At 48.7% G+C, this 15331-nt stretch overlaps 1 protein-coding gene across 3 annotated transcripts in view; it reads left to right on the top strand.

Moving 5' to 3' along the window:
• Ctbp2 (C-terminal binding protein 2) overlaps positions 1 to 15331 on the top strand; it is a 138865-nt gene that overhangs the window by 90803 nt on the left and 32731 nt on the right. For 2 of the 3 annotated variants that reach the window (XM_077105487.1, XM_077105488.1), the window contains one exon: positions 6955 to 7112. The exons of the other annotated variant lie outside the window; for it this stretch is intronic. In XM_077105487.1, coding sequence (XP_076961602.1) covers positions 7055 to 7112 — 58 coding nt within the window. In that variant the 5' untranslated portion in view covers positions 6955 to 7054. The remainder of the gene's footprint in view (positions 1 to 6954; positions 7113 to 15331) is intronic. 3 annotated transcript variants of the gene reach the window in all.

The raw sequence follows: 15331 nt of genomic DNA, 5'->3' as shown, positions 1-15331 counted from the left end.
GTGGGCATTCTAGACCTCAAGTGTCGGGAGAAGAGCCTCCTGGGGCTTAAGAAGGGCAGTTGTGTCCCCAAGGAGGGCTGACAGTCCACCCCAGACAGAGGCATCGCGGGCGGGGATTGAAGAGGCAGATATCTTTAAAAAAAAAAAAAAAAGTTTCTGAAAATTCAAGACTTTATCATTATAGTCTTGATAAATAAGCAATTTTTTATACATTGCCTTGATGTGATTTGAATACAGGTGTATTTCATGTATATTAGATTATGCTAAATAATTTTAGTTGCCTTAAATGTATATTTCCCTCCCCATTCCACAGACTTAAATAATCTCGAGTTTAACAAATTTAGTAATTTATATTTTAGTATCATATAAGGTGTATTCTATAGTGTATGTTCATAGTGTATATTAATGTCTTGTGTATAATTGATATATTACCTATTATATCATAATTTAACAAATAGTCCCGGTCTAGCCTCTGACCTCCAGCCCAACAGCCTTAGGACTGAAGACCCCTGCAGACCTTGCAGGAAAACTTTCCGATATTCTGGGTCCTTCCTTGGTGGGGCACCAGTTGGTGAAATATAAATATTCTGGAATCACGGTGCCGAGCAAGTAACCAAAGAGGAGCTGCTGAGGGAGGAGCTCCCGTCCCCACTGAATTCAAGATCACTAATCCCTTCACCCTGCCCGACCCAGCTCCTCCGCCGCCGATCAAAGTTTTAATGCTGGAGTAATAGAGAACCAGACAAACAAGTGTTCATCTGTGCCACGCAATTCCTGGGTCTAAACACAATGGGAATACAGAGGCATCAGTTTTTGCCTCTTAATTTGAATGAAAATCTGCTTATTTGCTTTCATCCGAACCCCGCCTCTATTATTAAAACTGTATTCTTTCAAGGCATAATTTGAAGACAGTCCTTCTAAAATGTGTGAAAATTCTAAACATGAGTGTTTTCTTTTCTCAATTTCCATCATGACCCAAAAGAAACAACCAGTGGAAAAAAACATGACTTCCGCTCAACCTCTGTGTCCTTTTTTTGGAGACAGGTCTCGCTAAGTTGCTTAGGCTGGCTTTGAACTTGTCTGGGACCCCCGAGCCGCTGGGATTACAGGCGTGAGCTACCACAACTGCCTAGACCCTCTGTCCTTCAGTATAGCATTTAGCAAGTGAAAATATTTAGGTTGTTTGAGCCCAAACACCAGCATTTAAGTGGCCTTTAAGTTGCCTGCCTCCACTGAGCTGCGACAGCCTTTGACCGGGTAGTGTGTTAGCTTCTGGCACCGTGATTTCCGCTTGCTGGAGGACTTGCTAAGTTCTTTGACTTTACAAACTATGTAACTTACAGGGTCTGAACTTGGGGGTGGGGTGCTTTTTTAAATTCTCATGCCCAAATTCTTTAAAACAAATAAAGCCCCTAGGTGGTAGAATTTGACCTGTGCTAATTTATTATCCTGAGTTATTTTTTATTTGCTGTATTGATCCAGTTGGGTTGGCATGATTATGTTCTGGTATGAAGTCTTGTTGACTTTGTTTTTCTAATCTGAAGTTATGGCTAGGCTGGTGCTGTGATAGGTGGCCTAAGCAGTGTATTGTCTTTTTAAATTCCAAGTGCTTCTGGATCCTGAGGCATACGGAGCCTCCGGGCATTGGGAAAGGACAGTGATAACTGCAGCCAGGCTGCTGTGAACATCTCTAGGGTGCCCTGTGTTGCATCAGCCCTGGGGAACTGAGGGTGGAGTTCCCGGAACAGCTGGAAGACATGTGATCTGGGTGTGACCAGGTTACCCTAAGGTTGGGCTGCTAGGCATTCTTCAGGGAAATATGAGCTCCCTAGTCTTGCTGGATGGTGGATAGGCCTACCCCCTGGAATCTGAGCTGAACTTCAACATGTATCTCAGGAAGGGCACTGCTGATCGGGGAACTGGGGGGAAGGGAGGATTCCCTCTACACCTTTTATGCTACTCTATAGAGGCGGGGTTCGGATGAAAGCAAATAGCATAAAATGTGTGTTCAGTCCCCACCACCAACACACGCATGGGGTGTGAAAAACCTTCTGAATCCATGACCCAGGAGCTGTCTCTCGGTCATTGTCTGAGTAGGTCAGGCTGCTGTAGCAAGAGGGCCAGGGTCTGTGGGGCTTAAATACCACATGCTTAATTCCTGAGAGGGAGAACAGTCTACTTACAAGGGCACTGAGCCTATTCCTGAGACTGGAACCCCAGAGCCAAGTCGAATGGCCTCCCCAGGGCCGCCCCTCCAACACCATCACATTGGGAGATGGGCTTCAGTATTCCCCATGGGAGAATTCCAAGGGGACTTTGTTTTTCTAACCTAAAGTTAGTGATTGGGCTCGTGCTGTGATAGGTGGCATAATTTTGAGAATTGATTCTGGTGAGCTCATGTTCCACTCATCATCCATGAAACTTCTTTCCTCCTTTAAAGAAGTATTAATAATTTTGTTATTAATTATAGTGTTCTGACTGTCATCTAACCACAGCTAGGCCAGTGGTGCCCACCGTCTCCTGACTCCTGGAACTGTCTTTGTTATGACTGAATGTCAGACCAGCTCTTTACACAGAAGGCATGCATTGGGCATGCTTGGCCTCTGAAGGTTATGGAGTGGCTTCCCTGAGGGACCATGGACACCTGCAGCTTTCTCTCTGGGACTAGAGGCAGAGGCAGAGACTGCATCAGGGTAGTGTCATTGGTGGGCCAGAAAGCTCAAGACACTATGGAAAGGTGCACCTGGGCTAAGCTGCCAGCCGGATGCTCACCTGTGCCTGGACCCGTGCTGCTTCCCCACCATGGCCCAGCTGGGTCTTGCTACCACAGAGCTTGTAGGCTGGGAAAGGAGGCTCTCTGAGAGCGTGTCCTGCCCTTGGGGGACCACACACTGGATATTGTAGACCGTTGGCACCCGGGCTGCTCCTGGCTGCAGGGAGCCTGTTCTACCTACATGGGATCACCCTCACCTCCCGCATTTTTAGTCTAAGTGCCCTTCATGTTTTGTGGGGAATATACCCTGAGGACTTTGTGGGCAGGGGTCCATGCAAAAGACTGTCAGTATTTGCTTAACTAGGATAATATTCATTCATTAGACTATTGTAAAACTTGACCTTCTTCATTAGCGTAATGTTTATGTAGATTTCTTTAAAAGAACTGAAAGCTATCCTTATGTTTAACCACTTTTGGGGGAGAATTTTCATTTTGAAAGGCACCAATGAAGACATGCACTTACTCTGTAAATCCCTCAGCTGTTTAATCTTTGAAGGTGGGAGGGAACTAGAATAAAGAAGCTGAGAAGATCCTCAAAATGTGAGACTTAGAAATGCAAATTGAGGAGGGCTAAGTTTTTCTTCTGTCCATCCAATGGTGCTGGGTCCTGGGAGGTGATGGCTATTGGTGATCATCTAGAAAAACTCATCTGGGAACTGGGGTTGTGGCTCACTTGCCTAGCACTTGTGAGATGCTGGGTTCAATCCTCAGCTTGGCATAAAAATAAAATAAGGGTATTGTGACAATCTACAATTAAAAAAAAAAAAAACTCCTAGACAGTGTTGCATGTTGGGAATCTTCTCTTCCTTCTGCCCTTAGTTCAGAGGAAGTGGTTGCGAAATGCATTCCTTGTTTTTCTTGACACCCACATTGAACACATCTCCTCCTCCTGCAGCTTGTCAGAGTGACCAGAAATCTCCCAAGTAGTTTTCTGACCCAGGCATCTTTTTGAAATATAATAGACTCTCCCGTGTGCAGGGAAGCTTTGTCCCAAGTGGCTGCCTGAAACTCTGGATAAAACCGAATCTTGTATGTGCTGCATTTTTTCCTAACATTATATATCCATAATAAACTTTTCACCTGTTCACTCGGAGAAAGCACTCAATGGCCTTTTGTTGCACAACCAAATAGTCAAGCTCACAACTCTCTCGTTGCTTGGTTGTCATTATTAGTAAGATAAGGGTTACTTGAACACACGTATTTCAATAGTCCAAAAGCCAATCTGATAAATGAGGTATATGCTTATGCAGGTGTATATATATGTAGGTAGCCTACACAGTGTGGACAAGCTGGACAGAGGCATCAGTGGTTCACGTCCTGAGGGGGACAGTGCAGAATGGTACTTTGGTTTGTTTCCGGTCTTGGCCAGAGATTCAGTGCTGGAAGGATGGGTGTTGAGAACCAGGGAATGGCAGGAACAGTCCTCAGAGTCAGATGCCTGTTGCTTTCCGCCAAGGGTTTTCTTGCACATTCTCCTCTGTCACAGCCACCAAGAGCAAGAGTGACACTGTCACCTTTTGATGAGCAGGAGCCTGAGTTCGCAGGAGAGCAGATCCAAAGTCACTGTGCAAATGGGTCCTGGGATCCTGTCCTCAGCTCAAGCAGGAGAGTGGGACACATGCCTCCTCCCATTTCGTCTTTCTCTGTACCTTTGTGGTTTTGATACATTTTGTCTCGTTGGTGATAGTAGATGATGATGAAGGCTAAGGTTGTCTTTCTGCAGCAGACCCAAAAGAGCCAGGCTGCCGTGCAGCCACACCTAGCATGGTGGGTGAGGTGCTGGTGGTATCGGTGCCAAGAGGGGCCCACCATGCACAGACCACCGTCATTAGAAAGACAGCCCTGTTAATTACATCCTTTATATAGCTTGCTCCTTGAAAGGTGAAGGAGGGAAACCACATATGTTTTTTAATAACATCACAGCGAGGGGATGGGTGGGCCAGACCCAGTGGCTGGCGGCCAGAGTCTGCGTTCACTGCCAACATGGCTGACCTGACACAGGGACAGCGGGGGGCCTGCAGAGACAACTCCACAGAAGGGCCCCAGAAAAGCCCAGCACGGGAATCCACTGCAGCCTCTTTTACACAGGCGTTGGTGTGAGCGGAGGGAGCTGCCGGCTGATCTTCTCTTTGATTGCATGATCGAGATTCTACTTATCAATTTTTCAGGAAGCCATCTAATTATACAAATTAAAATTCAAAGGAAAGCAAAAAGAATGATTATGCCTCACTCGGGTTGGGGTGGGGTCATACAACCCATCCTGCCCGGGATCCTAATGCTGTCATTTTTCATCTCCACGGCACCTTGCAAATATTAACTCATTAATTATCTCACCCATTGGTTGAGGTGGAGCTCTGTACTCTCAACTGAGGAGGAGGGGCCAGGCTGCAGGTGGACCCAAATGCTCTGTGGTGGAGCAGGGCCAATGCACACCCTTGCGGGCCCTGGCCTCTCTGCCTCTTGCAACTTGGCAGGGGAGTTAGGCCTCTTCTCCTGCATTCCTGCCTTTCAAAAAGCCTAGCAATAGCGAAATTAGAGCTGGACAAACATGTCCACGTGGTCACCCCACTTATTTTAGCACAGTGCTCCATGTGGTCACCCCAGGTTTTAGGAAACTTCCTGGTCTTAGGAAAGAGTTTGGTGTCCTGTGATGTTGCATTAAATATTTATGTGGTTGGAAATTGAGCTGTTTCCTAGATCTTTTTCGAAAATCATATAATTATTGCCATAAATCTTTTGGATGCTTTTTCACCCTTGTTGCTGGGAAATTAGCCATTAACTACCAGGAACTCGCCTACCTTTTAATAGTCAGACCTGCAGCCTGACCCTTGATAAAGTAACTCCTAGCATTTTTGCATAATTGATGAGCATACATCAGAATCCTCATTTTTAACCCTGGAGCCTCATTTTGGTCTTATCTCTTCTTTCTCTAGTTGGCCTGATAACTGAGGGCAACCTTTTCTGGGGGAAGGATGTGTGTGTGTGTGTGTGTGTGTGTGTGTGGTATTGGTGTTGGTTTAAAATAAGATTAGTCTCGAAATTTTTTTGAGTAAAATACAGAAGACTAGAAAATGGGTCCCCAAACATCGTGTAATTCCTGTTGGGGTTCTTCACATGGTAATCAATGGAAAGAATGTAGCTTCTGAAGCCATGAACCAAACACTAGGCATTGGGTCGTAGTTGATGATCTGGGCCTCAGAGGCGCATTACATGAAACCAGTTGCGGATCAGACTCTGCATCCCCAACTCCTGCCAAAAGCAGACTGGGAAGCAGCTCCCAGGCTACGCTGGGGTTTCCCTCTGAAGAGTCCTACCTGTTGCAGCCCACATGGGAGACCCTCCCTCTGCTGCCTCCTTGCCAGGTCTGGAGGCAGTTTGGACATCTTTGCTCCCAGGCACCAGCCACTCCCTCAATCTGTCACCTCCAGCCTGCAAAGCCGAGTCCCATTACCAAGGCCAGCAGTGTGAGACACTGCCCCTACTTGTGCTGGCTGGAGTCCCTCCCCTCTGTATTTGGGGAAGGTTCAGGAAGATGGCATGGGCAAACCTGGGTGGTGATGCCGCGACTTCCATGGTGCATTGGGTCAAGGGGCACAGTGGGTGGAGGGGCTTGTGTTGTGCTGAGCTCTGGCTTAGATTTCTGGCCCCCGGGAGGCCGTCCTGGAAAAAGTGGGTTTGTGAAGCACCCGGAAGGCCTCGAAGCTTCCACGTAGCCATGGTGACTGTCTGCATCTCAGCGACTGTGTCTGGGACCTGCTGCCAAGTGTGCTCTTCTGCAGTTGTCTGTGACCCCGTCCTTCCACCCCCCTGTCACACAGTACCTCAGATCCGCAGGAATGAAGGGAAGGTCCAGCTAGCTTTGCTCAGCCTCTGGCCGTGGAGGTTGGTTGGCCTTTGGCGTTTGTAGCTCTGAAGTTGAAGGCAGGAGGTCCGCGTGCTGCTGTTTGTTGCTTGCAGAAATAACCGACAGCCGTCTTTGTGCACTCACTGCTCGCTGTTTCAAGATAGAAAGCAGGAGATGGCGAACATGGACTTGGAGCCTCCTCCACCGGTGTTTCAGGAGGAGAGCAAGCACCACGTGCCAGATGGCAGGTCCCCTTGTAGCAAGTGGCAGTAAAGTCCTGAATGGCCTGTGTCCTGAAGGTCTCCAGAGAGTAAGGATTCTTTTCTCCTTGTTTCAGGGTGCATAGTGGCGTAATGCGCGCAGACTCCTGCGAGTTCCCCTAAGTTCTTAGAGGACCGCTTTGCCTTTTGACTCAGAGTTGCAAAGTTCGATAAAGAATGGCCCTTGTGGATAAGCACAAAGTGAAGCGGCAGCGATTGGACAGGATTTGTGAAGGTAAGAGCCAGCGTGGTTGGCGGTTTGTAACGAAAGATATGTAGCCCCTCGCTCAGATCCTCCAGGACCTGGTCACCAGAGTTGTCTGTGGACTATGCCTAGCACACCCAAGGCCAGGACCCTGCCCTCTCAAGCCCAAGCCCCTCCCATTTGAACACCTCGCCCGCCCAGGTACCCACAAGGGGCCCCTGGCCTTTCATGCAGGACCCAGCCTGGCTTCTGGGGTTGAGGTGGGGCTGGGGTCTGCTGGGGGTTTGCTTCTTTTATACACCTCAGGTTATTTTACATATGAAAGGCGCTGTATATTAGAACCAGGTTTTTTACTTCCTGAAGTTTCTAGACTTTATCTGTTTTAAATTAAGATATTTACAACAGTGAATTCCAAGATATTCCTAAAGAGCCTAGCACTGCCCCCTCATGATGTGTCCGAGTCCCGAGTATCTTTGAAAATGTCTGGAAGTGTTTTAATCATGAAAGGAAAAATAAACATAATTAAAAATCTAATGGAAACCTGGGGGCAGAACTGAAATGTTGATTAAGCACCATCCTCTCCTAATTAGTGAGTGGCAAGAAACCCAGAACTTGTGGCTGGGGGCTCAGTGGGCCCTGCCAGCCCAGATCAGTGCTCCAGGGCTAGCCTTGGCTCCAAGTGGTCACCAGTGCCTTCCCTGCAGGATTCATGGCAAACGGAACTGAAATGGGTGCAATAACCCCCTCTGCACCCTCCCAAGTGCACACCACACCTGGCCTACCAGCTCCTGGGCAGGAGTGTGCACCCCCACTGGCCTTCCTCTGCAGCCACCCATATGGAATTGTTTGTCCTTTAAATAGATTGTAGCTCAAGCCACATGGGGTGGGGACATCAAAGATATTCTGCTGTGTGTCTCCACACCCCTTGAGAGCTCTGTACTAAGGATGTAGGAGCAGTGACGGCCCCGCCCCCATCCCTGGGTTTCTGCTACCGTATAAGGAGCTTGGCATTTATGTTTTTCTTTTTTAAAAAATATTCACATTTCTCAAAATCACTTATAGTCTTATAGACTATAGAAAGGTCTGTAAGAATAGTACAATGAACACCAGTGTGTCCTTCAACTCTGTTTACCGCTGGATAACATTTGTTTTCTTTTTCTAGAGATCCAGCTTTGCATATGTGCATGTGTGCATGGGAGATGAATAGAGGGATTTTTTTTCCAGAACCACGAGAAAGTTAGCGGATGCAGCATTTTATTCTTTGTACCTACAGCTTGTGTCCCCTCTTAGGGCCTTTTGTCCCCTCTTAGGGCCTTTTCCTTCATAACCACAGTGGCACAGTTGCCCCCTAGGAATCTGATCCAGACAGCGCATTCTCGTTCCCTCCGCATCTGTTTGGCTAGTTTGGTTGGTTGTTTCGGTTTGCCTGTGTAGGAACAAGTCAGGGGTCACCCATTCTGCTTAGTTGCCACGCATCTTCAGTCTTGAGAATCTAAAACAATCCCCTGGCCCTTTAATCACTCAAATGCAATGGTGTAATTGAAGATTTGGGTTCATCGCTTGGGGCAGGTTGTTAAAAACTGGCTTTGACTTTCTGGAGGAAGGGGCTGCTTTGAGGTTGCTGAGTCCTCTCTTCTGACTCCCTAGTGGATCAGCCCTGCTGGGCTGGTGTTATGCAAGGGACGGGTCCACATCCCCACCCAGCCACTCCTCAAGGCATTACATCAGGGATGAGGTCAGGAGGGAAGAGCCGTGACCTGTGCTATCAGATCCTCTGTGCCAGCATGGTCCCCAACCCTCCCACCCAGTTTGGCATCTGAGATGTGGAAATTGCAGCCAATTTGTTTTTTTATCATTTAAAGTACCGTGTCACCTGTGTGTGTGTATTTCAGGAAAAGTAGCAGTCAGATTTTAAAATTTTTTGATAACGACCATTGTGTACAAATATAAGCGTAAACTACAGGTACAGCTCTCGGCCCACAAGCCTGCTCACTGTGCTTGATCAATAGCTGTGCCAAGGTGTTTTGCCAGTACTCCCAGTGACGAGCTGTTAGGGTTCTGTGGCAACTTCTTAGATGTGGGATTGGTGGTCACTGGGCAGCTGGCCGTGTGTACCCGGTACCAGGCAGTATACTGTTCTCTGTAGAGCCTTTCCCCAGGTCAGTCTTGGATTTGGGTATTTGTTCTGCCTGAGGACGTGTAGACACACACACACACACACACACACACACACACACACAGACAGCTTTGAACTCTCATCAGCCTTGCCTCTGTCACCTGACCTCTTTAAAGTCCAGAGAGCCTGTCCTGTTAGCCCTTCCCCATAGCCTGTGTCCTTAGGAGTGTTTTGTTTTTAAAGGATTGAAGCAGGAAGCCTCTGTGCTCTGTAGTTACCCCATTGACAGAATGCTCCGAGGAGCTTCTGTGGATGGTCTCTGGGGATACTGGCTCCTTCCATCCTCCCCACCCCACGTGACCCAGCGCCAGGGTCCCAGGCCTGAGTAGGACACACCTCTTATGGTTCCTAGGCAGCGACTCTCCCCATCAGGTACCTGCTTGGTAAGACCTGTCCAGTCCCTTCTCAGTGATGGGTTCCGTTCTTTGTCCTTGGTGGGACTTCTGGCCGCTCCCCTCTGGACTCGGAGAAAGAGCTTCGCCCCAGCAGTCCTCTTTGCTCAGAGATGAGGACATAACCCAAGACCCAGACTCCACCCAAATCAGTTGGGATGATGAATAGGCTTTCAAGTTGACTAAATTTGTGTAAGGATACTTGTGATTCATCAGCCTTTGACAGTGTGGGCTGGGTAGACCCAGGTTGCAGGCTTCTCTTTTTTGATGTATAATTTAGGTGATTACTTTTATGTTCTGACGTGAGTTTGCTGACGTAGTTGACCCATGACACTTGTGAATTGCACCCGAGAGTTGCGTGTCTTATTATACCATGCCAGAGCTGCTTTGTTTCAGCTCAGATATTTGTTGATCAGAGACGAGAGCATGCAAAAGTAACCCAGAGAAGCATTTTCAGCAGCCCTGAGTCTGTAGAGTGGTAACGCAACCTCAGTGGGCTTTGCTGATGGCCTCTTCCTGGATCATCTCGCTGAGAATTATGGTAGAATCAATTACTAAACACTTTTTTTCCCTGTGGCTATTGAGGATGAAATTTGAAGAAAAGTAAATATTTCCTTTTACTTCATTTTGTTCAGATGTCATAGAAATGTCAAAAAAAAAAAATGGTTTCAAGGAATGCTCTCGTAACCTTACACTAAAAGGATGGAAGAAGGCTTTTCTGGGTGTACTTTGTCTTCCAGAAGGGCAGAAGTCAGGGTTCTGCAGGGGTGGGGGGAAGCCCACTTTCGCCTGTGACTTATTTCACAGGAAGTGTTCTGCTCAGCAAACTTTCCAAAGAAAGTGCCTGGGTGCTCCTGGCATTTCATGGGCGGGCCTCCAGGTGGCTGAGGGACCAGGAAGGCAGAGGCCTCCAGGGTTGCTGAGCACTGGCTGCTGGGAGGAGCCACTGGGTCTTGTCTTCCAGCATCCTTCTTGCCTGGTGTGTGCCCTTCAGAGACCACAGAGCCAGAGGGTGGTCTTTTCCCCTGTGTGATGCCTAGTGTCCACAGGCTTGGGCCTGAATGATTTTATGTTTTTGTTCTGGGTAGCCTGGACTTTTTACTTGTCCTCTTAAGAATGCTCTAGATAATCCCTGCTTGTTTGGTGTATTGAGCACTTTTAAAGCAACAGTATTGGAACCTGGTGTTCATGGGTACTACATGATCATTCCTAATAAATATCTTTTAAAAGCCCTAAAAAGTCGATTTTAAAAATGGAATTAATAATGTTGCTATACATTTTAATTATATGTTAGTATCGGGCAATTATGCACATTTCCAGTAATTAAGTGATTTACTATAATTATATTAGCAGTCTAAATATTCAATAGTCAACTAGACATGGCTCAAAACTCCATAATACAAATAAATACACCAAAACATTTCTGTTAATGTAACAACAGGGAAACAGTCACAGGCAGGACTGTGATTATTTGTAAGGACTACATTCCGTGTTGTCGTATATGGTCCTGGTGTTCAGTTGCACTTGGAGCACTGACCGCTGCTCTGGGGGTGCACCCACCCACCCTGTTCCCCCACGGTCACTGGGCCCTCACTTTCTGCTCCGAGAATCATGCTCAGTGTTTAAATTTTGGTTGATTGTTTCTCTGCACTTTCCACTTGCTGGAGGCACGGTCTGTCCCTTGCCACATCTGCAGCATGTGCAGGCTGCTCGGGCCTGGCTTTGGGGCTCGCAGGTGTGTGGTGCAGCGTCTGTGGCTGCTGCTCTCAGCTCCTGGCCCAGCATCGTGCCTCCTGATCTCTGTAAGTTTGTTCCTAGTCATGGCGTTTCTAAGCTCTGAGTGTCCGTTTTCCTCCTAAGAACCAGCAAAGTCCCTGCTTACGTTTCGTTTGGGGGCAGCAGTCACCCTGCAGACAGTGCCCCACCCAAATGCGAAGAGTGTTCTGGGCTCGCACGCCTTCCCAAGTCCCTGGAATGAACTAGAACCCAGAGATAAACATATGGCCGCTGGCGTCCTGCCCTCTCTGTGCTATCCCAGAACCTACGAGTGTTTAGAGTGTGTACAGTGAGACTCCTTGTTCTTGGCTGCTTTCTACCAAGTTCATCAGGCCATTATTTCATAAGTGTCCTGAACATCACATGCGCCCTGAGACTTGCGCTCCCCCAGCTGGACTGGGAGGTAGTCTCTCGGGGGAAGTGTCCTGGGTGCTGATACGCGTTGGGGTACAGTGGGTTTCCCTCTCTCCACGTCTCTCACTCAGCTGGCATCAAAAGGAACTGATGACCTTGGAAAGAGGGAAGCAGATCCTCGCAAGACTGTGAGTGGGGTGACGGGTCATGCTTCACTGTGAGGAAGGAGGCTGCTGCAGCCCAGGCCCTGGCGGTGCCTGCGACTGGATCTGCTTGGGCTTCCTCGTGCGCATAGATTCAGACAACTAAGCTGTCCTGGGGAGGGGGACCATATGCAGGTGTCTGTCATTTTCCCACCCAGCTGTACCTTCCTTGAGGTCAGGGACTGTCCATCACCTTGAATCCTCTATGCCCCAGACAGTACCTTCCAGGGCAGGTTGGTTGACGGCCCACAAGTCAAATGAAATGAAAAGTAAGTGTTGAGCTTCCGAAGACCACGTGGGTGGGGGGACCAGGCTCCAAGCCCCCGTGAGAGATCACGGCCTGTCTCTGCAGCTAGATCCCCAGGATTGTTCTTGGGGAGAATTTGTCATCTCAGTAGATGGTGATTTATCTGAACTGGGAACAAAGTGAGTGACAAAGTTGAACAAGAAGGCTTCGTGGTGGAGGATGATTTGAGCTGGCTCCTGATGGTTGTGGAATAATAATAGGAGCATCTAAACCAAACAGGAAGAATGAAATTCTGGAATTTCTGTCCTGAGCCCAGTTCTGAGGAGGAAGCATTGAACAGTGGAGTGTGGAGGGGCGTGGGTCGGAGCCTGAGAGCTTGGGGAGCTGCAGGAAGTGTTGGTACTAGAGGAGGGAAGGGGTGTGAGCTGGACACCGGCTGTGGGCAGGAGCTCCCCAGGAGCTGAGTGGCCTTTGCAGCCTGCAGTTCCAGTGAGATGTGCCCTCTGCCCGCAGCTGCCCCACTGGATGTAGGGTCTCTGCATGTCTGTTCACCAGACCCTTCTAGACAGGCTCTTTGCCCCTGGGTGAGTGGGAATGAGACCTAATCTCTGCAACACGCTTCCCAGAGCTCCGGTGGTGGAGTGGGAGAAGTGGGCCTGAAGTCCGGCGCTAGCCACTGCTTTCCCTGAGGGGCGAGGGGCGAGTCACACCAGGGCTGTCTGCTTAGAGTGCAGCCCTTTGCAAGGGGCTGGGTGGGTAAGGTGCACCTGGCACTCTGCTGGTTGCAGTGTGTCTGCAGGTTCTACTTTCTGTTGTGCCTGTGTGGTGCTGATGAGGGCCGCCAGACTTCCTGTGGCTTCTTCCTCCTTTGGGGCTCCCCCGCCTTTGTGCGTGAGATGAGTAAGTAAATTACTTTGGTGGGGGTGGGGGCTGGGGCTTTTTTAAAGGAATATTGTTTTAAAGGCAGAAGTCACTTTTTAAATTTAAATTTTAGAACACTTATCTTGACAGAAACCTCCAAAAAATACACACAGGCTGTCCACATTTAGAAGTAGGAAGCGGGTGTGTCTGGGCCTATTCTTGGCCTCCTGTCTGCTGGAAAGCAGTGCATAACCCACTAACCTCAGCCTCCTCCCTGGGGAGGTGCAGGAAAACCTCCTGGGGAGCTTCTCATTTCCGCCTGCGCTCAGGGTGGAAGCCCTAGGCAGCTCTCCACAGCGCCCCAGGTCGGGGCTGGCCATCTTCTGAGCACAAACCTTCTCCTTGGAGGCTTTGTGACCAACCTGGCAGCATCTGTCCACCTCGTGGGCAGGGAACCACCCACGAGGACAATGGACAGGCCTTTGAGCTAGGTGACTTTCTTGTTGGCCTGACCTTGAGATTCCACATAATCTCCTTTTTTTAGTGGTGGCCCCTCAGCTTGGCTTTTTCCAATCTGATAGTCTCCATCAGGCACAAAACGTGTGTTGGGCTTGGTCTGGGGCTGCTCCAGTGAGCCGGCGCTGGTCCCGTTCTTGTTCTTCTCCCCACTCTTTTGGAACTGTCTGGACCCTTCTCCACAGAGGCCTCTGTGGTTGTGAATTTTTGCCTGACATTTGCACCACGCATTCAAGAGTGAGCTTGTAACCCTGAGTTGCCCATTTGATCCTCCTTCAAGATTAGTTCTTCCTTGGGTTTATTTTGTCTGCAAGAGTATAGGTTGTCTTTCTTAATTTTCAAAATAGTTTTATACTTGTATTTTTGCTTTGTACAGTGTCCTCTAGAGAAGATCCTGGCAGGATTAAGAAGTCAGTAGGATTTGAGAGTCTTTCCAAAATTGGTCCTCTCTTGCCTTTCATGGTCAATGTGAGATATTTCAGGACAGTAACTCTTTCTGAAAGACCCCAATGTGTTAAAAAAAACATTCACTCAGCTGTTTCTGCCTAACAGAGGAAAACCTCTCTCATAATATTTGGCAAATTTCAGAGCCAAGGCTGTGTGGTTTGGGTGATCACCACACAAGAAGGTGTGACTGGAACCCGGGTTCTGGAGTGGAGGTGGCACCCCGAGTAATAATAATTCCAGTACTGGGAGAGGCTGGTGAGCAGACAGACATGGGCTCATGCTGTGTCTCGGGCCTTCCTCCTCAGGTAGCTGATCCTCCTTCCCAGAAGGGTTGTCCATGGGGCACCTCTCCTTTCTGGCTGGGAGAAAGCTCTGCCCATATTCTGAACAGAAAGGGGTCAGTGGAGCAGGGGTCAGTGGACCTGATGACTGACCGGCCATGGTCTTGGGATTGCCTGGCCAGTGGCTTGGTGGCACTTGGTCTAGTTCCTGGGGCTCACTAGTCCAGAAGTGGCCACAGAATTTTTGGGTATTGGGTGAATTGGTGCATTTCCTTGGGGAATGTGAATGTTTAAACAGACTTTGTCTCAAATTTAATACGTATTGTTGAGTGCCCGGGGTGGGCGGGATGAGACGGTCTGGCATCACCGTGGGCTATAGCTCCTGGAAATGGAATCACGCCTACCCTCCCACTTCATAGTCATCTTTAGTACTTCTCACATTGTTATTTTTAACTTTTTTTTTTTTTTAATAGTACTTTTTAGTAGTTGAAGCTTCTTGGATTGAGAGGGCTGTGGGTGAGACAGAGCCGTCTCGGGGCTGGTTTATGATTTTATTTAAAACCTTTCAAATGCAGCTGGCCTTTGTGGTTTCCCGGCTATCTCGTAGTGAATACCCTGGTGCCCGTCCTGTGGCTGCCATGGGACTTCTCCTGACCCTTGGCACATTTGCTGGAAGGTGTGCAGTGTTGTGCCCCCCCACACACACCCTCCCCCTTTTCCCTGTCACCAGTCATACTTTCCTCAAGTGGTTTGAAAGGATCTATTTTCTGATCACGAGGTATGTGGACTTGAGCAGTAGGGCCCTTCTGATCTGTCAGCAGCGTCCTCAAAGCCACAGAGTGGTAGCTGCAGACTGGCCCCCCGGGTAGGGCACCCACCCTCCAGAATCACATGAGACTCTCCCATCCGCCCACGTTGGTTGGTTCTTAGCCGTGTGCAGTGGATTAGCGCTTCATCAGGGAGGATTAAGGCTGGGCTGACATGGAAGCAGTCTTA

The sequence above is a fragment of the Callospermophilus lateralis genome, chromosome 15 (genome assembly GCF_048772815.1).
Source record: "Callospermophilus lateralis isolate mCalLat2 chromosome 15, mCalLat2.hap1, whole genome shotgun sequence".
Lineage (NCBI taxonomy): Eukaryota > Metazoa > Chordata > Mammalia > Rodentia > Sciuridae > Callospermophilus > Callospermophilus lateralis.
This window is presented reverse-complemented; position numbering and strand designations above follow the sequence as displayed.